We start from the raw sequence: 21,296 nt of genomic DNA on the forward strand, positions 1-21,296 counted from the left end.
AACCCTACAGTCAATAATATGATGATTAAAAACCCTGCAGTTTGTACATACTTTTTGTTCTTAGGGTATGTCTTACTAATGTTGAATGTTTTAAAGTCGAATGGAATAGTTTCTGTCTTTGTGGTCATGCCAAAAATCAATATAGAGTTAGGTTTATTTGTTTCATTTTGCTTTTGACTTTCAGAGACTGCTTTTTTGAATATTCAATTTGTTTTTTAATTGTGTAAGAATATTTTCATGGTTTCAAAATCAAATACACAAGCCAAAGTCTGTTCAGAGAAATCTAACCTATTCCTTCCTATCTGTCACGTTCCTTGATTTCCCTTTTATGACTATTAAAATTAAAATTATGAATAATTAAAACATATTTACAGTTTATCTGTTCTTCTAAAAGCAATATAATATTAGTATAATGCTATACACGTACATGTCTATTCATACCACATCTCCTTGGATAAATGGTAGCTTACCATATACACTTTTCTCCACCTAGCTCTTGAGAGCAGTTTATAATGTCAAATATAGTAGTAATTCTTTTCGCATTCACTGAATAAGAAAATAAACAAGGACACAAAAAAATTACAATGCATTCAGTAGCACTTTTAAATAAATTCATTTAAGTAAATGTATTAATCCTCATATGTTGGTATATAATTGGAAAATGTTAGGCCACACATCTGTTCAACCTACAGTAAGTAACACTTGGTGCAAATTTCAACAACCAGGAACCAGAGAATTAATAAATTTCCATTTTCCCTTTTTTTTAGATGTCCCTTAAAAAAAAACAAAAAACTTTGAAACTTTGAAATAGTTTCAGGCTAAAAACAGAAAAGTTGCAAAGACAGTGCAGAGTTCTCGCATACCCTTCACCCAGTCTGTGCTGTTATCAGCACCTAAGATAACAGCACATTTGTCAAAGCCACAAACGCTCGTCCATTACTGCTAACTAAACCCCAGACTTTGTTCAAATTTCACTAGTTTTGTCACTAATGTCCCTTTTCTGTTCTAGGTTGCCATCCAGAATCCCACATTGCAGTTAATGTCTTTCCATTTTTAATTGACATAAAAATCTATCCTTAGAGAGGGTTCCATTTTATAGGTGGTAAGGGACGGAAACCAAATGGTTTCCTGGCAGTGGGACGATCACAGGCTTTAAGTCGTGATCTTGGTGCAATCTGCTGTTGTAAGAGGCGGTCTGGTTTAGAGGAAGGAAACACAGACTCTGGCGTTAGGCAGGCCTGGGTTTGAGTCCTAGTTTGGGTTTTCTGCTTAGGAGTTGTGATGTCTTGAGTAATTGATTTAATATCACAGAGCCTTAATTTTTCGTGTGTAGAATGGGAAGTTGACACATGCCTCGCAGAGTAGTAGGGAAGCTTCTACGTAATATATGTGAGGTGTCTGGACCACGATACATGCCCAAGCCGTGGTAATTATCATCATAGCATCCTTGTTGGGCAGGCTTATGAGTAGCTCTTAGGAACTGGCTGTGTGGCTATGTGCTATCCAGAGTATAATTCTCTCTTATAAAACGATAGGTCATTTTTATTCTGCCAGCTTCCTGTGTGGTTATAGCCCACGTATGCAGGGGGAGGTTTTGCCTCTAAAGCTGCCATGACTCTTCTGTCAATCATTGACTTCTGTTTATAAGATGAGGCTTTCCACCAACAGGCACTGACATTGTCCTGCAGGTATTTTACCAGAAAATAAGCATCTAACACGTTAACATATATGTCTTTTACTTCTGAAAGGGCTGTTGACACTTTTTAAGTACTTTTTGACAACGGCTTTTTTTTTCTTTGACAGAAAACAAATGCTCCTTTGTGGAAAATTACTCCAGCCTTGATTTCTGGGGTGTGTGTATGTGGGTGCCTCTGCATGTGTTTCTTCCTCTTCTTTTTCAGGAATACAAGAGGCTTTTGTGTCACTTTCTAAAATAGAACTCAAAAGTAGGTCAGTAAAAGGGCCATAAAATAGGCCAGTTGCCATCAGTCTACGCAGAGAAGGAAGTGGGGTTCAGCTCTAGAAGAGGGTCATGTTCAGACCTCTGCAGTCTGTTCTGTTAAGCCCTAAAAGGCCATTTTGGGGGTAACACCAGATATGCTATTGCACTGTGGCTGAGTGCATGCGTTCTCTGTCTCCCGGATGGCTGCCTCTCGGACAGAGGTCATGGCGGCTGGACATCGGGACCACAGTGGCAGATTGAAGCCCGATGGTCACTAACTAGGACGCCCAGCACAGGTTTGGGGAAACCATTCTTCTCAGGGACAAATAAGCAAGGTACTTTCTTCCCTCTGTGGATAGGTGAAGAAGTGGCTGATTTGGAATAGCAAAACCACACTGTGGGTATTGCTTCTGGTGTTCCAGTGCAATGCCGTGGGACATGGAATCTCATCGCACATCACCCCGCCCCAGAGACGCGGCCGTTCCCTCTTGCTGCTGGACACATGCCTAAAAGGATTAGGCTGCAGGACTGGCTTTTACCTTACTTTTACGGGTTCCTCTTTAATGATATGCTACTTCCTCACCACTGCGGGTCATTTTTCCATATGGCACACGAGACTGTCTGCATCTACCCCCAAGAGGGACAGCATTTTCCTGATGGTGCAGGATTTTGATTTCCCAAGACTGGATTTGGTAAGGTTTCTTGGCGCTCTACCAGGTGGAAGGGGCTCTCTAATACAGGAGATTATAATTTTTTAAAAACCATCACATTTGATTTTGTGACCGAGGCTTTTCCATGTGACTTTCTGAGTTATTACCAACACACATTTCTAGTTTCAAATTATTCTGACTCATGCTCTCATTTATTTTTTCCATTGTTGGCAATATCTCCAAGTAACCACAGTCTTTATCCATTGTCTGATTACCAGAACAAAACAGAGTTTGAGGTTGTTTGGAGCTTTAAGAAGAGTTTTATTTTTGTTTCTCTTAAATTTAAAAATCATACCAGAAGTAACAGACTTAGTTAAAAACCAAAGATTTTAGAAAATCAAACGTGTGCTGGTACAGATTGCTAGTTCTTAGAAAGTCAGTCCTAGCTTGATTTACAAAGGTAATGGGCCTTACCTGGAATAATTATAGAGGTAATTGGGAGAATGATTTTGGAGAAGCATATGGAAAACCACAAAGTGCTAAACACTTTCAAATGTTGAGTGGCCCCATGTGGCTGAAGGACTGGGCTGTGTATCAGGATGGGGGTGGGAGAGAAAGGAGGTCAGCCCAAGTAGCCTTGGATATCCCATGATGCATTCTGTACCTTACTAAAGACCATGAGGACCCAGAAAAGTTTTCTCCAATTTTCATTTTAAAAGTGCCCTTGCAGCAGCAGTATCTGGCGTGACAGCAGAACAATCCCCAGGAGCCTGTGACTATTGTCAAGGCAGGCACCACGGTTCCCTAGCCCTGGGCCTGGAGTGGGGGTGGGGCAGAGGAGGGAGTGGACAGACTTCGGGGGGGGATTTCAGAGGTGGAATGGACAGGACTTGATGACTAATTAGAAGGGCACGATTGAGGGAGAGAGAAAGGAAAAGGTCAGCTGTGACTCAGGTTTTGGGCAAGCATCAACAGGGAGGAAATGAAAATGGAGGATCCTTGGGTTTAGATGGACCAGCTTCCAGTCCCAGCGGTACCATTTTCAAGTTTTGCTTTCATGGACAAGTCACTTTGCAGAGCCTCCATTTCCTCTTTCAAAAGAAGAGTAATTGACAGATTTCCGGGAGGGTTGCTGAGCTCCTGGAGGCCTGAGGCAGAGGAGATGCATGGTGGCCAGAGTTTAGGATTGTTTCAGGTATTCTCTCTATCACACATCTAGGGGCTCGTGAGAAGAGCGGCTGGTATCTGTGTCCCTGACTTCCAGCATGGGATGCAGAAGGAGCTCTGCGGATGTTCGGTCAACTTCTTTTCTTTCTTTCTCAGCCCAACCTAGGACAAAGAAAGCTGCAAAATCACTGGTGAGTATTGCTTAAGGGGGGAGGGGGTGCTGGCAGTGTTTATGCCCAAGGAGGTGCACCTTCCCCATTGATAGGTGTGGTAGGGATGCTGCTGGGTCAGGATGTGATGCTGCTGAAAAATGTCAAATGCTTGGTAACTGCTGAAAAATTAAAGCTATATCAGATCCCAGTGCAGAGTTTAGTGCACAAAGAAGAACAATGGGTCCCAGGCCCCAGAAATGTTGAGTTGGCTTTTCTGACTGAGTCCATTAAGTAGTTAATGGGAGAAAGGAGTCCAGCATAAAAGTGCTCACAGGATGCAGAACCAGAACTGAGAGAAGTCAAATCAGCATGGGCCCAAAGACTGAGATCCAGGAAATAGACCGAAATAACGACAGTGAAGCAAAAGGGCTGCGTGTGGCACGAGCAAGGGCACGTAGTGATGGAACAGAGGGCCACCCCCACCCCCGTCAGATCAGCCTACCTCCCCAGAACCACCTACGATCACTCCTTCACCCCAAAAGAGGAGTTAAGTCTCAACTCAGAGGGACCCAGCAGCAATAAACCAGGCCTCCCTCTGCTTCCCATGGCCTCGGGCAGAACTTCCTGGAGCTCCATGGCCACATTGGGTTTCCACAGTTTAAGAGAAATCAGGAAATTGGAGAGGATCCAAGGGAGAGCAAAACCCATGATTAAAGAGAGTGTGAATAGGACCCAAGAGGCAAGTTAAAGAAATTGGGGTTGATTTGCCTAAAATAGTAAAGAGGAATGGGAACTGCACTCAAATACATGAAGAGAGGCCAGTGTCCATTGTTTTCCAATTTCAAGAGCAGAAAATAAGAGGCAGACGGCCTAATTTGCCACAAGAGAGACGAGGTAAAGGAGTTTCCTAAGTGTATGCATGTCTTGGAATAGTCTTCACCCGAGTTACTGTAAATGGCTGGTGTCCATCCCTGGGGGGAAGCGTGCTGGACACCAGCTTATCTCCAGAGTCCCTACCCATCCCAGCTTACCTGGCTTCTTGTGACCTTGTGCATCTTTTCAGAGCAGAAACCTGACAAGTGAGTGGCCAGCCTGGACAAATTCACTTGCTCTGGTACGTCTGTCCATCCAAGAGCAAGCATGAACTTTAATCACATTTTCTCTTTGATGTGTTCAAGATCCGATCAACAGCAAAATGCCTGCAGGTTTGGGGGCAGCTGGGAAAAAATGTCTTACAGCTTCCGGAAGTGGCAGTTTAGATCAGATCACTGTGCGACTGGTAAGCGGGCCGTGAAAATACTCAGAGGACCTTGTGAAACTCCACCCCCCTAGACAGTTTCCTCTGGGTGTCCTGGTGGCCCTTATTCCTGATTGTGTGATGTAATGGAAGTATCAGGATTGTGAGGGGGCTCTGCGGGAGGAGGTAAAGCCATGGGTTCTTAAAGTGAGAAGATTTGTGAAAAGAAAAATGGGCTACATGTTATTGCAGGCTGGGAGGATCATGAGTCTTCATCTCCCCAAGAGATGGAACTAAAAAGATTTCCGAAGTTTAATGACGGGGTGATTGTATTTGTTTATTTTGCAGCAAGCTGGGGGACTGTGCTTGGACAGATAAAAGCTGTTTTGTGAGCCTGTGTCTGAAGCTCCATCAATAGGTCAAGCTGCAAGAGGCCAACCCTTTGCTTACTGCAGAAATCGGGAGTGGCTGCCTGCAAAATCCTGGCTTAGGAAAATCTGCCTCCATTTTTCATCTGCTTGTACTCAAAGTGGATTGAGCTAAATGAGAGCCTGGGTAAGAAATAAGTACCCTGTTCACTGTGAGTGTCCAGGCTGTAACACCAAAATAGCACACAGGAAACGGTATTGCAGAGGTCAATTCTTCTGGGAAGGAAGGGACAACAAGCCATCTATCTGAAATTTTAATGAGCAGATCCTGGCCTCTGACCCCATACCATTACCTAACAATCCAGTATTGAATGCCATGTCGGCTTCCATTTCCTGTGAATGAGGAGGCAGAGTTCCCATCTAAAGACTGACCATCTGCCAGACGAAAGATACACTCTATGCCTAGTTGGCTGTTACTGATGAGCACGAAGTCTTTCTGGAAAGTGTCAGTCAGGCTCCTTGCTTCACAGAGATAGGGAATCAGAAGCTTGAGAAACCAAGGCTGGGGGCGAGGATTTTCTATCCTGTCTTCCCCGCCCCCTGTATTGGCTGTTTTGTTTCATTCAGTCAAAAACAAAGCGAGGACAGTCTTTGGGCACACTTAGCCCTTTGGAGAGAGCTTTGCAACTGCCAGGTTTTTTTTTGTGTTTTGTTTTTTAAAGGACATCTATAGTCAAGAGTAACAGCTGAAACTTAAAGAACAAAAAGACTGGATTATTAGGAGAGAAACTGTATAAAGCCCCCAATCCACTGCACAGCACATCTTTGGTCCATTATAAGCAAGCAATTGAACCCGTCAGAATGATTCAAAAGGCAGCAGCTAGACTCATCCTAAAGCAAGTCCGCCGCGCTGACCTAACAGGAAACAAGTTTTAATTGTCTGCCACGGCGTTTCTGAAAGTCCTGTGGTACACAAGTATCAGAACTACCTGAGTACTTGGGAAAACTGTCATCCCCAGACTTTCCTGACGAGAATCTCCAGTGTGAATGCCAGGGGATATAAATTCTTCACCAAAGCCAGGAATCTGGTGGTTGGGAGGGCATTGCATTGGCTCATTTAATGCTCACTCCCACCTGGGAGCTTTGTATTTTATTTGCACTTGATAGATGCCAACCATTGGAAGTCAGGGTTAAAGACACAGGCGGTGTCTGCAAACAGATCTCCAGCGGGTTCCGACTGGCCCCTGAGCCGTGTGATCAAAGCTGCTGAACCTCCGTGCACTGCACTTTCTCATCCATAAGCTCAAGATTTTAAAGCTAAATAATGTATGGGAAGCGTTTTAGCACAATACTCTGATTCTATGAAGAATGTAATAAATAATGCAGGAGTTAACAAACAAGCGAATGATTATTAAATTGGTTAAGTAACCAACTCCCACTGTTCAAGAGTCATGGTTTGTCAGTTAGCCTACCAGACAGAAAAGCCTTTGAAGGCAAGAGGCATTTCTCATTAGTTTGCTTTCCTAAGCACTTGGAACAGTGTTGCTAATTGCTGATGGAAGCAAATGAATGAACAAAGAAAGGACTGCACAGAGCCCGGAAGTAGTAGGGCTGGGTTTAAACGGGCTGGGACCCAGGCCTTGCCTCCAGATGGAATGTTGAGATGTCCTGGTGCTGAGAAGGGGACCCTTGGGGCAGTGCCTCTAGCTTTTTTTTTTTTTTTTTTTTAAAGGCCTGTACTTTCTTGAGAGGGTTGACCTGGGTTCTTTCGAACACTACAAAAATCAGGGGATGGGAGGGAAATAGTGAGAAAAGCTACACTCCAGGAGGAAGACATGATGGGGGAAGGAATTTCTTCAAACGTTGGCTACCCACCTATTAGAATGGGGCCCATCCCGGGAATCGGTGGTAGGTCACGGGACAGATTTCTACAGGTGGTTATCCTTCCTAGCTCCACAGCAGGGTCACCTGGGGCTTTGAGCACTCTTAGGCTCTGCCCCGCTTAGGAGATTCTGAGTTAAAGGATCTGGGTGGGAGTGGCATCATCTTGTTAACCTTTGTGGCTCCAAGAAGATGCCAAAGTTGGGAGTCACCATAGTCCCCTATAAGGTGGGGACAACCATCCCGGTTACATCCAGCTCCTTTATTTAGTCTGTGGCTCCCAATGGCCCCCAGAGGCCAACAAGTCCTGTTATAAAACCTGACACTCAGTAAGTCTCTCAGGTGGAAGACACGGAGACCACCAAGAACTAGGATTTGAAGGCGAAGCCCTCCATTCACACCACTCGTGTTTCCCAAGCACCCCGTACTCCCCAGGAGAGACCCATTCCAGAGGCGTGGGACTGTGCCCGGGATCTGTATTTTTAAAAGACAAACCCAGTTACTTCTCATAAACAAGAAAGTTTGGGAAACATCGCTGTACATCCTTTTCTGGGTCCACGCCATGGAAAAGAAAAGTGAGTCAATGTATCAACATAAAACCTAAAGCAGTACATCAAAAGCTTAATGCCCAGACGCTGTGTGCCTGAGTCCAAGTTTATTTCTCAGGCACCAGACGTCCGTTGTGGGGCTTAGGTGACGTCCCGGGATGCCCGCCGGCCTGGGGACCGCCTTTCAGACCTGTTACCCGCGTTCCACGGGTTCTCGGCGAGCCGGGGAGCGAGCAGCCTAGTCATCATTTCCAGCCTCAGACTGGAAAGCTGGACCGTGCAGCCGCGCGTGCTCTTGGCAGCCGGGCGCTCGGGGCCCGGCGGCCACTTCTTCTTGGGGCGGGGATGTGTGCGCTCCGGGCGCCCGCGCCGCCACCGAGCCACGTCTGTGCCGCCGGGGCGCGCAGCCCAGGAGGCTCCCTGCACCGAGCCGTCCCGGGGGTGGGCGAGCGCGGGCTCTGGGCGGGACCCTGGCGGGGGACCCTGAGCGGTCTCTAGGACCCGCGGGACGCCGCCGGCGGGCGGGGTGCGGGGGAGACCATAATTTGTTCCGTGGTAATGAGACGGTGACTGTTGGCCGTGGATCCATTTCACAGGCCTGCCCTCTCTCACTAACGATCTTCCTCGTCCCCGGGCCAACTCGGACAGCTTGCTCATTTACTGCAACGGTCAAGGCTGGCTGGTGCCAGAACAGCGCGCGCGCGCACACACGGGGTGGGGGGGGGGAGAAACTTTTTTAAAAAAATGAAAGCCTAGACTAGCTCGTCGGCGGCGCGGGCGCTGCGCGAGGGGTTCGGAGCTGACTCCCCGCGGCAGGAAATCCCTCGGGTCGCGACGTCCGGCCCCGGCTCGGCGCCCGCGTGGGATGGTGCGCGCTCGCGGCCGGGCACCGAGAGCTGCAGCACCGAAGGCCGGCCACCATGGCAGCTCGCCTGCCGCCCGCGCCCCCCGCCCGCGCCCTCCTGCTCGCCCTGGCCGGGGTCCTGCTGGCGCCTCGCGCTGCCCGAGGTAAGTCGCCGAGCCCAGGAGGCTCCCTGCCGGTTCCCCGGCTCTCCTTTCTCGCCTGCCGCCTGGGGTCACCCGCTGGCTGCCCCCGGTCGCCCCTCACGTAGCACTGGGGGGACGCCGAGTGGCGGGGCTGCCCCGCGAGGCGCGCACCGGGTTGTGTCTGCGGAGCCCCCGGGCTCCAGCTCCCAGCGCAGAGAGGAACCCCCCTCCAGGTGCCAATTCCCGGGGGAAGGAGGGAACGCTTGGCTGAGGGCCTGGAAGCCGCCAGCGCGCAGCCCGGACGGCATAGCCTCGGGGCTGCGCCCCCATCCCCTGCCCTCTCGGGTGTCATTTGCCAGGCTGTCTCTCTGTCTTGACAGTTACACGTGTCGCCAGGGATGACGTGCGTCGAGTCATCTTATCCTCTCCCTTGGTGAATCTCCCCCACCCCAAGTTTTGGGTCAAGCCTCCCTGAGGTTTCTCTTTCCATACCTCTCCCCAAGGGACACACTAGGGAGACGCACAGTAACCACGCAGGTGAGCCATCCGCTTCTCCTCAGGTGTGCGTTCCACAGCGGTCTCCATTTCTTAAAAATGACTTTTGCCTACGTTATTTTTCTTTCCCTCTTTTGTTAAGTCCGGATCGCTCCCCAGTTGCCATTGGCGGCCAAACTTGAGCAGAATTTTTCCGCCGCCCGCCACTCGGTCAGTTTCTCGACCATAAATAATCGCTTAAATCAACCTTGTGCAAAGCGACAACTCATTTCGAAGTTACAGTATGGATATTATAGCTGTTTCATAGATCTAGATTTTCCCGAGTTGTATCACCCTAAAAGTGGGCAACTGCGGGTCCTTTCTTCTGGCATAATGAGGCCTCACCCAGCAGGTGCCTTTTTAAAAATTCGAAGCTTGCCCTCGTCGCCGCCGCCGCCCCCCACCACCTCTGCCGCTAGAGGCGCTGTCTGTCTAGCAATGAATGACAAGCCGTGACCTCCAACTCTAAATTTCTATGGTTCTATACACAGACATTTCTTTTCAACGACTAGCCTCAATCACGAACAGTTACCACTTTATGGTACGTTTTATTCTGCAATTGCCACAGCTACCCTCCTCCCCCACCGCATTTCTGCAATGTGGCTAAAACCCAGCTCTCGTTAAAATCCACACAGCAAGGAAGACCAATTGGGGGAATTGATTAAATAAGAGGCTTGCACAAGGCAATGAAGAAGCAATGAGAAAGCCAAGAAGGAATACAGCTGACGTTTAGTTAAAGTACTCTGTGACCTGCAGATGAAAATAATAGTACTCAGAAGTGTTTTTGAAAAACTTTTGTACAAATTGGTTCTTTAGAATGTTTCTTGAGAAAGAACTTTTTAAAAACTGAAACAATCTCAAAGTGTGCCTGAGGTGCCCTTGAACTTGGCATATACTCTATACACATAAACAGAAGTCCACTGCGTATGGGTGATATTATTTTTTTACAGGCAAATGTTTACTAAATCAAGCTAATAATGGGAAAGTATTTCATGGAGGGCGGGGGCTCTTATTATTTTATGACTGCAGCTTTGGTGGAGACAGTTTATCCTTAGGATAGATGACTCAGAAGAGAAAGCCAGGGAGGCCTAAACATTTTGAATAGGTTACATGTTGTGATACCCCAGGATTCACTGCTTGTTTACCTTGGGTCCTCAGTATTAAGTCTTAAATCTATCAATGCTCCAAATCATAGCACTGAGGTTGTTTTAAAAAATCCAAACATATAATGAAACATTTCTTCATGTTGGCAAGAGAAAAGGAGGAATTGTTACTTGTTGAAGGCAGAGTACATCCTGGGGTTTGTCTTCCTGTGTGTTACCCTGAGCCCCAGAACAATTACCTAGTTAGTACCCTTCAGTGGCATGTCACCCCTAATAGGTCCAAAACACAACCCTAGACCCCAAACCCTCTACTCCTGAATCCATTCCTTCCCCAGTATTCCCAACTCAGTAATAACATCCTCTGCCTTCTCCAGATGTGTCATGCTAACACCTGGGAAGTCAACCCTGAGTCACCCCTTTCTCTCCATAAGCCACCAAGCTCCAAAATGTATTCCCATCTACCCGCTGCCCTCCGTTTTAAAGTGTGCCTCTCCTAACACATACTACCTTTTCTTTTTCTTTTTTACTTTATGTCTTCTGCAGAAGCCTCTGCTCTCTAGTACGGTGGCCTCCTACCTGGTCTGCTGACTCCCACCTGTCCCCATGTGGTGTGTTCCTCCCAATACCACATCCAAAGTCCCTGTTGTCCATTGTGAGTTAGATCGTGCAGGTTTCCTGTTCCTGTGGCTCTCAGGAAAGAAAAATCCAAACCTCTGGATAACCTAACCCCTGTTTTTCCTCTCTAATCTCCTTTCTTACCCTTCTCGCCTCGCTCACTGCACCCCAGCCACTCTGGCTTCTCTTTTTTCCAGCTTTCCAAAATAGTGTCGCCGTAATTTTTAAACACAATATTTAATGTTTGCATTATGAAAACTGCAAATACTATTCACAGTTGAGCCACCCAGTGTTCTGTGATTCCATTTTATCCCTCTTGCAACTTTTTGTTTTTCCTAGAGTTAATCATTGATTTTTTTTTATTTTTTTTTTATTTTTTTTTTACTGTTTTGCTTTGTTTCCTATGTACTAATATCTACTTGCAAACTTTCTGAGAGAACTATTCAATTCCTTTCAACATTATCAAACACATCAGGTAACCTACCCATTATTTTTTCTTGGTGTCCTCTCTCCTGGAGCCCTTTATCCTCCTGTTCCAATATAAACTGGTTACTTTTTAGGCATACAGTCTGTCTCAGTACTACCCTTATCACCAAGATGCTAGAAATTGCTCTTGTAGCCATCCTGTATTGGATCACTTGTTTTCTGAGCACCACAATTGTCCCTTTCTTAGTTTATTCCTTGTTTCTGTGGAGCACATTTTCTAGTAATTTCCTGAGGAAGGGGGTGTGAGAGGTAAACTTTTCTGATAAGTTGTTAGAATGCTTTCTTTCACCTGCAAATAACAGAAAATCTGACTACAGCAATTAAAAAACAGTATTTTTTCTTTACCTTTAGGTAACATGCAGTTGTGAAATAGCTGGTGTAGCGGGTGAGTTATACTATTAGGGAATCAAGCTGTTAGTTTTGCTTGTATCCGCCATTCTTACACGTTGACTTTTGCCGTACGCTTCCTGCCTCGTGGTCTCATGATGGCTGCTGTACCTTTTGGCATTATGTCGGCATTTCCAGCAGCAATAGTACAACTGACCTGTTAAGCCTGGGATCTTGAGTACAGAACTTCTCTGTTACAGTATCTCCAGAAAACACATCTCCTAGTCTGTTGGGGAGTGAGGGGAAGTCACCTAGCTCTGCTGACTTTGTAAGGAACCTAGGGCTCTAACTTCTCCTTGGCTGGTCATTCAGCCCAGCTGTGTTGGCCACCAGTGCCTCCCATTCCCAAGCCTTCCTGGGGTTCTGTGCGTCCATCTCACCATCTTGATGGCTTCCCTCCTCCCCAGGCAACAAGGCTCCAGCTAAGTAGGTAACCACTTACCTGTCCTCTTTCATATCCCAAAGCTTTGTTGCTTTCTCTCGCCTGTTGTTACCTTCTCTCCAATTTTTTTATTGTTATTATTATTCTTTATCGCAGGGTTTCGAGAGGGAGTGCAGATAAGCACCTGTGGGTCTCCCGCATCCATCTAGAAGTCAGTCCATGCTGTTGCTACTGCACTCTGCGTACAGACGTTTCCTTTCCCTCACTTGTCATTTGGCACTTTTTATTCCTTCCTTGTGGAAACAAAAATTACACCCATTTTTAAATGTTTTGAAACTTTCTTTTAAAAATCTATATATACTCAAAGTCAACATATACCTAATTAGATAGATGATGCAGCTGTGGGAACTGTAAAGATTTTTTTTTTTTTTTTTTTTTTTCTGTTTTAGGAAATGCAGCTACATCATCTAAAGAAGCTAAGCATATTTCTTCCTGGTGTAGATGATGCTGTAATGAGCTCATTACAGTTGCAAAATTTTTTTTTTGTTTTTGAATCAGAGTGTGTTCCAGAGGCCTTTTTAAGCTAAATTGTTCCTGCAGCATCTATAATTTATAAAGACAGGTGTGAGAAACATTTTCAGATGTTTCTGCTGTACCAAATGGCCAGCCCAATAGCCCTTTGGCTGTGCGCCCATCGGGAGCGGTATTAAACAGCCCTGGAGGATGTACCATTCTTTAATCATTAGCATTCTGGGATTGGGAAAGTGAAGTTGGTATAATCTAGGCAGAAGGTGTTAGGAAATAGCTTCTGTGCATTTTTAGTAGCTGTTTCTTTATGGGTTTTTTGCTGTTCTTTGTTTGTTTTAGTATTTTATGAAACCTAAAGTTTTTATACCAGCACAGTTCAAAAAAAGCATTTATTGAGTGCTTTGGTGTCAGGAGTTGTTCTAAGATCTTTGCATGCACTGGGTCATCCAATCCTCATGGAAGAATCGTGTTGTTTTTCCTGTTATTACCCTCGCTCCACAGAGGAGGAAACTGTGGCTTCAAATGGTGAGTATTTGCTAAGTGTCAGACGCAGGGCCATGTCTAGGCTGTCTCATGATGGAGACCATGTCTTAACCTAACCATGATAAACATTTTATAATCTCTGTACTCTGTCTTTGGAGTGATGGTAATGTTGATAGCAATGTGATTGTAATTTAGTTTGGTTTTAATCAGAATGGTAATGTACTTCAATTAAACTTTATTTGTCAATTGAAATGTATACATTGAATATCATGCTCCCTAACAGCAGCCATTTCAGTCTTCATACTCCAGCTCAATTTTCATTCTTCTTCCTGGTGCTTTATTTAATGCCCAACATGCCATGGCTCCAGTTGATAGGTGAGATGGAGAAGCTGAATAATTCAGTATCATATTGGTATTTTGTAGCCTTTAAGCTTTTATGTCATTCCTAAGGCTGCATTAGGAGCTCAGTTTCTAGGCAAGTGCTTAAAAATTGGGCAGCCTCATTGGGCTAATTCTGGACCTCCCGTCTGTCCACCTGCTCCTGGAAGCTGTGGCCTCCCCGATCAGCTTAGATGACCCGTTCTTAGAACTGTTGATGTACCCCAACATGTCACCCCCCAGCACGGCATGGTGAGCATTGCATTTTAGCCAAATGCTTCCTTGTTTTGTATTTTGCTCTATTTGTAATTAAAGCCAAGATAGGATTTAAGCATTTCTTATGAGATTTGTGTTCACATGACTCTGAATATCATCAGACAACCTGGTTTTGCTTTTTTGGTTTTTAAATCCTGGGCTATTTGATAGTGTTCTTGGGAGCCTGAATTAGCATTTAGCATCTGTGTTATGTCTTAAAGTACAATGGGATGGATATATTCCTGAGGTGAAGTATACTAAGTACGATTTCTGAACTAAAATCATTTTTCCAGCTACTTTCAGTATAATTGAGATATGATCATGAAAAAATGAGTGAAAAAGGATTATGGTCCCTGTCATCTGTTATAAAATGTGAAATATTTTGAAACTTGGAAAAAAGACATAGATTAAGTTACACACCCATCTTCTTCTCAACCAGATTTCTACATGTGCTTTGTAAAATTGAAAGATGTAAAATGTTAAAGATATTTTTATAACAATCCCCTGTCCTCCTTACCCATCCAATTCTTCCTCCTCCTGCAGACACAATCACTATTCTGAAGTTGGTGGGTTTATGTGTATATACATATCCCTAATCAGTATTTGATGTCAGTTTTGTATTTAAATTTTATATAAATGGGACCCTACTGTATAAGCCAGCCTTCTGTAACTTGCTTTTTAAAAATGAATATATTTTTAAAGACTCATTCATGTTGATATATGTGCTTGCTTCGTTGCTTTTAATTGAATGACTGGACCATAAATTGTGCACTCCTCTATGGATAAATATCTGTTCTCCCCAACTTTTTGATAGTGTGATGGTGCCTGGCTACTTGTATCAACCTCCTTACATATAGGCGTGAGCTCTAGAGAACCCGTTGCAAATGAATTGTTGAGTTGTAGAGCACGCCAATTTTCTACTTGAACGTATTCTACACTGTTGCTTTCTACATTGGTTGTACCAATTTACATGCCTACTTCTTAGAGAGGTATGGTTATCTACAATTTTTCCAATGCTTAGCATTTTCGTACTTAAATGTTGCCAAGCTGGTTGTGAAATGTTTTGTTGCTTTTATTGACATTTTCCTGATTACAAGAGACACTAAGACTCATTTTATGTGTTTATTTTGTTCTTTGTATTTATTCCTTGAATTACTTACTCTTATCATTTACCTATTTTTCTTCTGACGTTTGGTTTAAAAAATCCTTCTCTCTTTCCTAAGGTCCAAAAGATATTTGTTATAATTTCTTCTAAATTTTAGCTTTCTGCTATTCACTCTTAGTATACCTTGGATTTTATTTTATTTTTTTATTGTATGAGGTTGGCATCTATTTTTTCCCCATATAGATAAGATAACCAATCATCCTAATAACATTTATTGAATACTCTCCCCTTCTGATACCGTGTTTCCCCGAAAATGAGACCTAACAGGAAAATAAGCCCTAGCATGATTTTTTAGGATGACATCCCCTGAACATAAGCCCTAATGTATCTTTTGGAGCAAAAATTAATATAAGACCTGGTCTTATTTTGGGGGAAACATGGTAAACACCAAGTATAGACAGTTATGCTTCTGGGTTCCTTGTTCTGTTGGACTATTTATCCTACTTCCAGTATTACACTATTTTCAGTATTCTACACTTTATAAGGAGTTTGACATGTTTAGATTGGTCAGCACACAGTGGTACAGATGGCAGACACTGAGACCAGCTTGCAGGGGTTTGCATATCAGCTCTGTCACCTAGTTACTGACATGTGATCTAAGGAAAGTGATTGACCATCCTGTGTTTTCGAGTCTTTCCCAGTTTTAGTACTGAGAATCTCACATCGAAGAAAACCCCTCAGTGCTGGGCAAATTATGATGGTTGGTCACTCTAAACCTCAGACAAATTGTGTAATCTTTGTTTCTCCCTCTATGAAATGATGACAATCATAGTATCTGGCCCCACAGGGGTGTGGGAAAGATTAAATGAGATTATACATGGAAAGTACATTGAAAGCTCCTGGCTCATGCTAAGTGCTCAGAAAAGGTTAATTTCAGTTCTATTAATTTAGATGTTATATATTAGTTTCCACAATTTCAGTAGTACTGTAACATTTTTAATATTTGCACTTTGGGTAACAAAGGGTAAAGATGGTCAATAGGTGGCCTCCTTCTAAATAATATTACAGGCCGAGAATGCTTTAATGTCTTTCATCACTCCTCCCATTTATTATTACTATTTTCTAGCATTTTAATTCTACCATTTTGAAACATATCTCTCATAAATAAATATATGTGTGTGTGTGTGTGTGTGTGTGTGTGTGTGTATATATATATATGTATGTATATATGTTAGGCTTTGTTTTTGTTTTTAATAGTCCTGGCTTATTTTGGTTTATCTAATGTTATCAGTTCCATTTTGTCATCATGGCTCCTTGCAAACCACTTCTGCCTCCTAGTAGATGTGATCTGCTTCTTATCAAAGCAGTGTTCCATTGAGAATCTAAGTAGCATATTCTTTTACTTGTTTGCCTGGAAAATGTTTGCTCGCTCTTTTCCTTGAATGCTAAGTTAGGCACGTGTAGGATTGATTCAAGCTTGACAGTTGTCCTTTAGCGGATGACCTGTGGTATCCCGGCCTCTGTGTTACTGTTGAGAAGTCTTGAGCCTAACGATGGTTCCTCTGTACTACACCTGCCTTTTTCTCTGGTTGCTCCTAAGACTGTTCTTTGTTTTTTGTGGTTCTGTAGTTTTATGATCATGTTTTTTGATAGGGATGTATTTTAAATTTGTGTTTATGGCCTTGCTGTGCTTCTTGAATCCAATCAATTATGGAAAATTCTTAGCTATTATCTCTTTAATTATTGCCTTGTCTTTATTTTCTCTATTACCTTCTTTGGAACGCTTACACTATGTAGTTGGACCTCATCATTCAGTTATCTTGTTTTTAACTTAGCTTTGTCTCTTCATCACTCTGCTTTGTAATCAGGGTGATGTCTCCAACTCTAAATTCCATTTCACAATTGTCTCTTGCTGAGTCTAAATTGCTACTTAAACTGTCTATGGGCTTACTTTGCATTTTCTATTGCCTTTAATTTTTTCATTTGTGGAAGCTTTATTTTGTTCTTTTTTTCAAGCCTGCTAAATCTTTTACAAATAATGTCCTTTCGTTATGGTCTCTATGTATGCTTCTGTGTCTTTAAAACTTTTGGATATATATGTTGTTGTCCCTTTCTGATTATTCTGTCATCTCGTTCTTCGGGTGTTGAGTCTGTATTGTCATGGATTATCTCTTCCAATGCCTTGGCTTTTGAATTTTGAACTCATTTTCAATTTCTTTTCCCTCCACCACTACCCTCTCTGCAGGAGTCCTGTGCACCTTGGATTATAAAAGGTCCAGTGGAGTGGTTTGTTTCCTTATGATAGGTGTTTCAAGGGTTTCACTTATCTGAGCCCAGTTTTTGTGTTGATTTTTCATTTGGAGAATTTTACTCCACATGGTTATTGTAATTTTGTTCTCTACATGCATATGGCAAAGACTTGACATTTTTACTTCTCTTGGGAGGTCCCCTGTCACAAGCTCTCTGGGTATGCGTGCCACTTTGCAATTTCCCTGGAGCATTTTGTAGACTTTTTTTTAGCCCCTTGAACTTGGGAAGGGCAGTCCTGTAAGACCCTAGCTTTATGTAAAGCTCTCAGCTCCTATTACCATCTCATGTGTTTGAGATCATATCTCCTGTCATTAAAATTACATCTCCTAGATAGAAGGCCTGCATCTGCCGAGCTTCGTGGATTTCCATGGTACTGGCCATGTTTTAATGCTCTGGCTATAAATTCCCTTTTTATTTATGGATCCTGGTAATTTCCTTTCCTTTCTTTCTAGTTTAGTTATGTCTATACTATTAAAATGTCACATTTTATTTAGCATTTTTATGTGGTTGTAGTGGGAAGCTTTTCTCTCTGTGTCAGCTCAGTCCACCATGCGTTCAGAACTGGAAGCTCCCAACATTGAGTCTTTCGTTCTCTCAGCCCACACATTTATTTGCCTGCTGTAATCCGATTGGGCCAGGAGCTGGGGATATGATGGTAGGATAGACAGACACAGCCCCTGCTCCTGGTATGGAGAGGGAGTGGATCCTAAAGAGGTGCAGAAATCGAGATGGACCCACCTGGCCCCCTGATTCTCAACTTCAAACACTCCAAAAACTCGGTCAACAAAGGGAGGCAGCTGCTTTCCCGCTGTTGTGTTCGTCTTTGCCTTGGCAGCTGCGGGGGTGAGATGTGCTGACGATGGGGCCAAGCACAGCTTTGGGGGTGAAGCCGTCAGCTGTTCCCATCTCCCTCTGGCTGAGGCAGAATGAACAGCTGGGAAACGGAGCACATGCACTCCCAGAAGCTGCTCCTCTGCCAGCGGAGGTGTCAACAGAATTCCATTCATGTGAGCCTTCCAGGGGCGCACATTGAATTCGTTCCCTACTTTAAAACTCGAATATAGAGAGCGGATTGTACAGTGGGGTAAGCTGACGACTGAGGCACTCATCTGTGCATCTTTGTGAATCGTGGAATGCAGAGTGTGATCCCATGGAGATTGATTTCTGCAGAAAAATCAGATGTCTGATTCATCACTAAAATTTGGATTTAGTCGATTCAATTCATTAGGTTGTACTTGTAGTTGCTTAGCAGGGAAAATCTGTTCCTTCAAGCAAAATGTATTCCCCTGAAGTGAATGGTTCTCCTGGAACTTCCTGTCCCAGTGACACATAGTTCAGTCTCTTCCCTTTTTCTTGTCTCTGTTCACCCTTGAAAAGTGCATTTCAAACTTCCTTCGTTCTTATTCAGTACAGGTGAGGGCCACGGCATTGGTCACAGAGGCTCAGCAAGAAAAGGGTGACAGAGGGACTGCATAGGATGTGGTTTGAGAAGCCACGTCAAAGCCACTCTTTTAAAGCACTAGAAAGTCCCTAATAGAAGCTTCCGTTTCTCTTAGAGGCATAAATGACATCAGATAAGGAGGTGTATTTACCCACCGTGAGGCTGCGTGCACGTGGATGCCCAGGTGCAGAGGGCTGTGTGTTCCCACCTGGTTGTAAAGGGACAGAGACTGCTGGGGTCCTGGCCGGAAGGCGGGTGGTGTGAGGAGGCCCGACTTGAGTCAGGCTTGGCCTCTTTACAGCGCTGGGACCTGAGGAACCTGCGAAATGTTTCTGAACCGCAGCTTCCTGTTTGTCAGAGAAGAATAAGGACAGAGCCTACCTCCTGGGTGGCAGTGAGCGTCGAATAAGGAGAATGTTGGGCAAAGCGTCTTGTAATTTACCGTCTTTCCTTTAGCTCGGAACTACTGTGTGCTGTTAATATTGCCATTTTACAGATGGGGGACTAAGGCAAAGAGAACTTGTGATTTGCGTTAGCTCCTGCATCTTAGAAGAGGCTGAGCTAGGACCCACCTAGACGGTTGATTTCAGAGCCCACGTGGTGACCCACTGGGCTACCATGGAAAAAACCAAGACTTTCAAGGGCCCTTCCAATGCTGGGAACTTCGCAGCTGTCCCTGGGGTCTCGGGTTTGAGGAGAGACCAGCTCATCTTTCCAGGAAGGCCCTGACGTGGAGCATTACTTGAGACCTTCACTGCATCGGTCTTAGGGGCTTTTCCCGGCACTGGGCCCTGATAGGAAAGATAGGACCAGAAACCCATTTTCAGGGTCCAATGTCTGTGACCCTTTGTTTTTGCATTAAAGGAATATGTGGACTTGGGTAAAATGTGTTTTCTCTACAGGGGAAACTTACTGTTCAGTAATTACATATACTGCCTTCTGTTCTCTCTCACAAATAAAATGCAGGACTCACCCCACCCACATTCATCCATCATGGCTATAGAAAATATGTAAATTATAAATGCACATACGTGAGCATAGTAGTTATCTATTGCTGTGTAACAAGTTACCATGACCTAATGGTTAAAAAGTCCACACATTGCTGATCTCACCGTTTTTGTGGCTCAGCAATATCGGCACAGCTTAGCGGGAAGCTCCTGCTTCTTTCAGAGACTACAATCTAGGTGTCAGCCAGGGCCCGGGTCTCAGCTGCAGGTTGGAAGGGTTCTGCTTCCAAGCCCACACGCTTGCTGGCAGATTCCGTTCCTTGAGAGCTGTTGCGCTGAGGGTCTCAGTTCCTGGCTGGCTGTTGGCAGCCTTCCCTCACCTCCCTCACAAGCAAGCCTCTCCAGCAGTGCAGCTTGCTTCCTCGAAGCAAGCCAGCTTAGAAGGCAACAGTCAGCCAGAAAGACAAAAGTCAGTTTTTGTAATCTCATTATGGAAGTTCCCGCCATATTCTGTTGCTCATACCAAGTCAGTTCTCTGTAAAGGGGAGGAGATAATACAAGGGCGTGAATCCCTGGAGGCAAAGGTCATTGGGAACCATCTTAACAGTCTGTCTACTACAATGAGTTCATTATAATTAGATAATGAGCACTGTTAATATCAGGTACGACTTTGACAACTGGAAGCTTCTGTCTACAAGGGTGTCTCCTGACCAAGTACAGGGATGCAGCGTCCTGCTAGTAAGGTGGTTCTGGGTTCCTGCTTCTTCATTCCTTAGCTGTTCCACTGTTCCATGTCCTTATTATTACAAAGCACATCGCTGCTGCCTGACAGTTCTTCCCCTACCATAACCTCCAGCATTTGGCCGAACTCCCACTTAGCTTAGCCATCACTTCTTCAGGGGTATCTTGTTCTTGGTCCTTGCCGCCCCTCTCCAGTCGAGGAGAGGTCCCTGTTAAGTGAGTGCTCAGCCCTCTCCATTTCTCCAGCAGAGTACTTAGCATGTTATCATCACGGGTTTGTCTCCCGGTTAGAGTTGGAGTTCCAAGGCGACAGAGACCACATCCATCTTACTCTCCGCTGTCCCCAGCACTTAACACAGCATAGCTGCTCGATAAATATTGGCACAATGAGTGAACAGCCCCACTTCATGTGCTTCTGTCCCATTTCAACAAATGCGGTTCGCTGAGCTCTACCCTTAAATGTTTGTCTCTGTGTGACATTTCATGTAAACGAATTAGCACATTTGGAAAATCGTTTTTAGAAACACCACGTGTCCTAGTATTTGGTACGGAAGAGGTAGTCAGTGTCTGTGAGTGATCTAAAAGAAACCACTCTAAAGAATCTTGTGAAATGAGTTGAATGTTATTTTTATATCGGGTAGAAAACGTGAGCTGATAATTTAATAAACA

The 21,296-nt window shown here is 44.4% G+C and overlaps 1 protein-coding gene and 1 long non-coding RNA gene across 2 annotated transcripts in view; both read left to right on the plus strand.

Annotated features, from left to right (window-relative positions):
* Positions 1 to 1,579: 1,579 nt before the first annotated feature.
* LOC109445687 (uncharacterized) lies at positions 1,580 to 6,916 on the plus strand. Its single transcript, XR_002137070.3, has 4 exons — positions 1,580 to 2,634; positions 3,812 to 3,950; positions 5,090 to 5,190; positions 5,497 to 6,916. It is a non-coding gene; the product is annotated as an uncharacterized LOC109445687 (long non-coding RNA).
* A 1,248-nt stretch (positions 6,917 to 8,164) lies between these two features.
* Positions 8,165 to 21,296, plus strand: part of ADAM12 (ADAM metallopeptidase domain 12) — a 317,444-nt gene continuing 304,312 nt past the window's right edge. Inside the window, exon 1 of the mRNA XM_074338816.2 lies at positions 8,165 to 8,953. Within this exon, the coding sequence (XP_074194917.2) occupies positions 8,866 to 8,953 (88 nt within the window). The 5' untranslated portion in view covers positions 8,165 to 8,865. The remainder of the gene's footprint in view (positions 8,954 to 21,296) is intronic.

Source organism: Rhinolophus sinicus, chromosome 15 (genome assembly GCF_057876585.1).
Source record: "Rhinolophus sinicus isolate RSI-liver-muscle chromosome 15, RSI-T2T, whole genome shotgun sequence".
Taxonomy (NCBI): domain Eukaryota; kingdom Metazoa; phylum Chordata; class Mammalia; order Chiroptera; family Rhinolophidae; genus Rhinolophus; species Rhinolophus sinicus.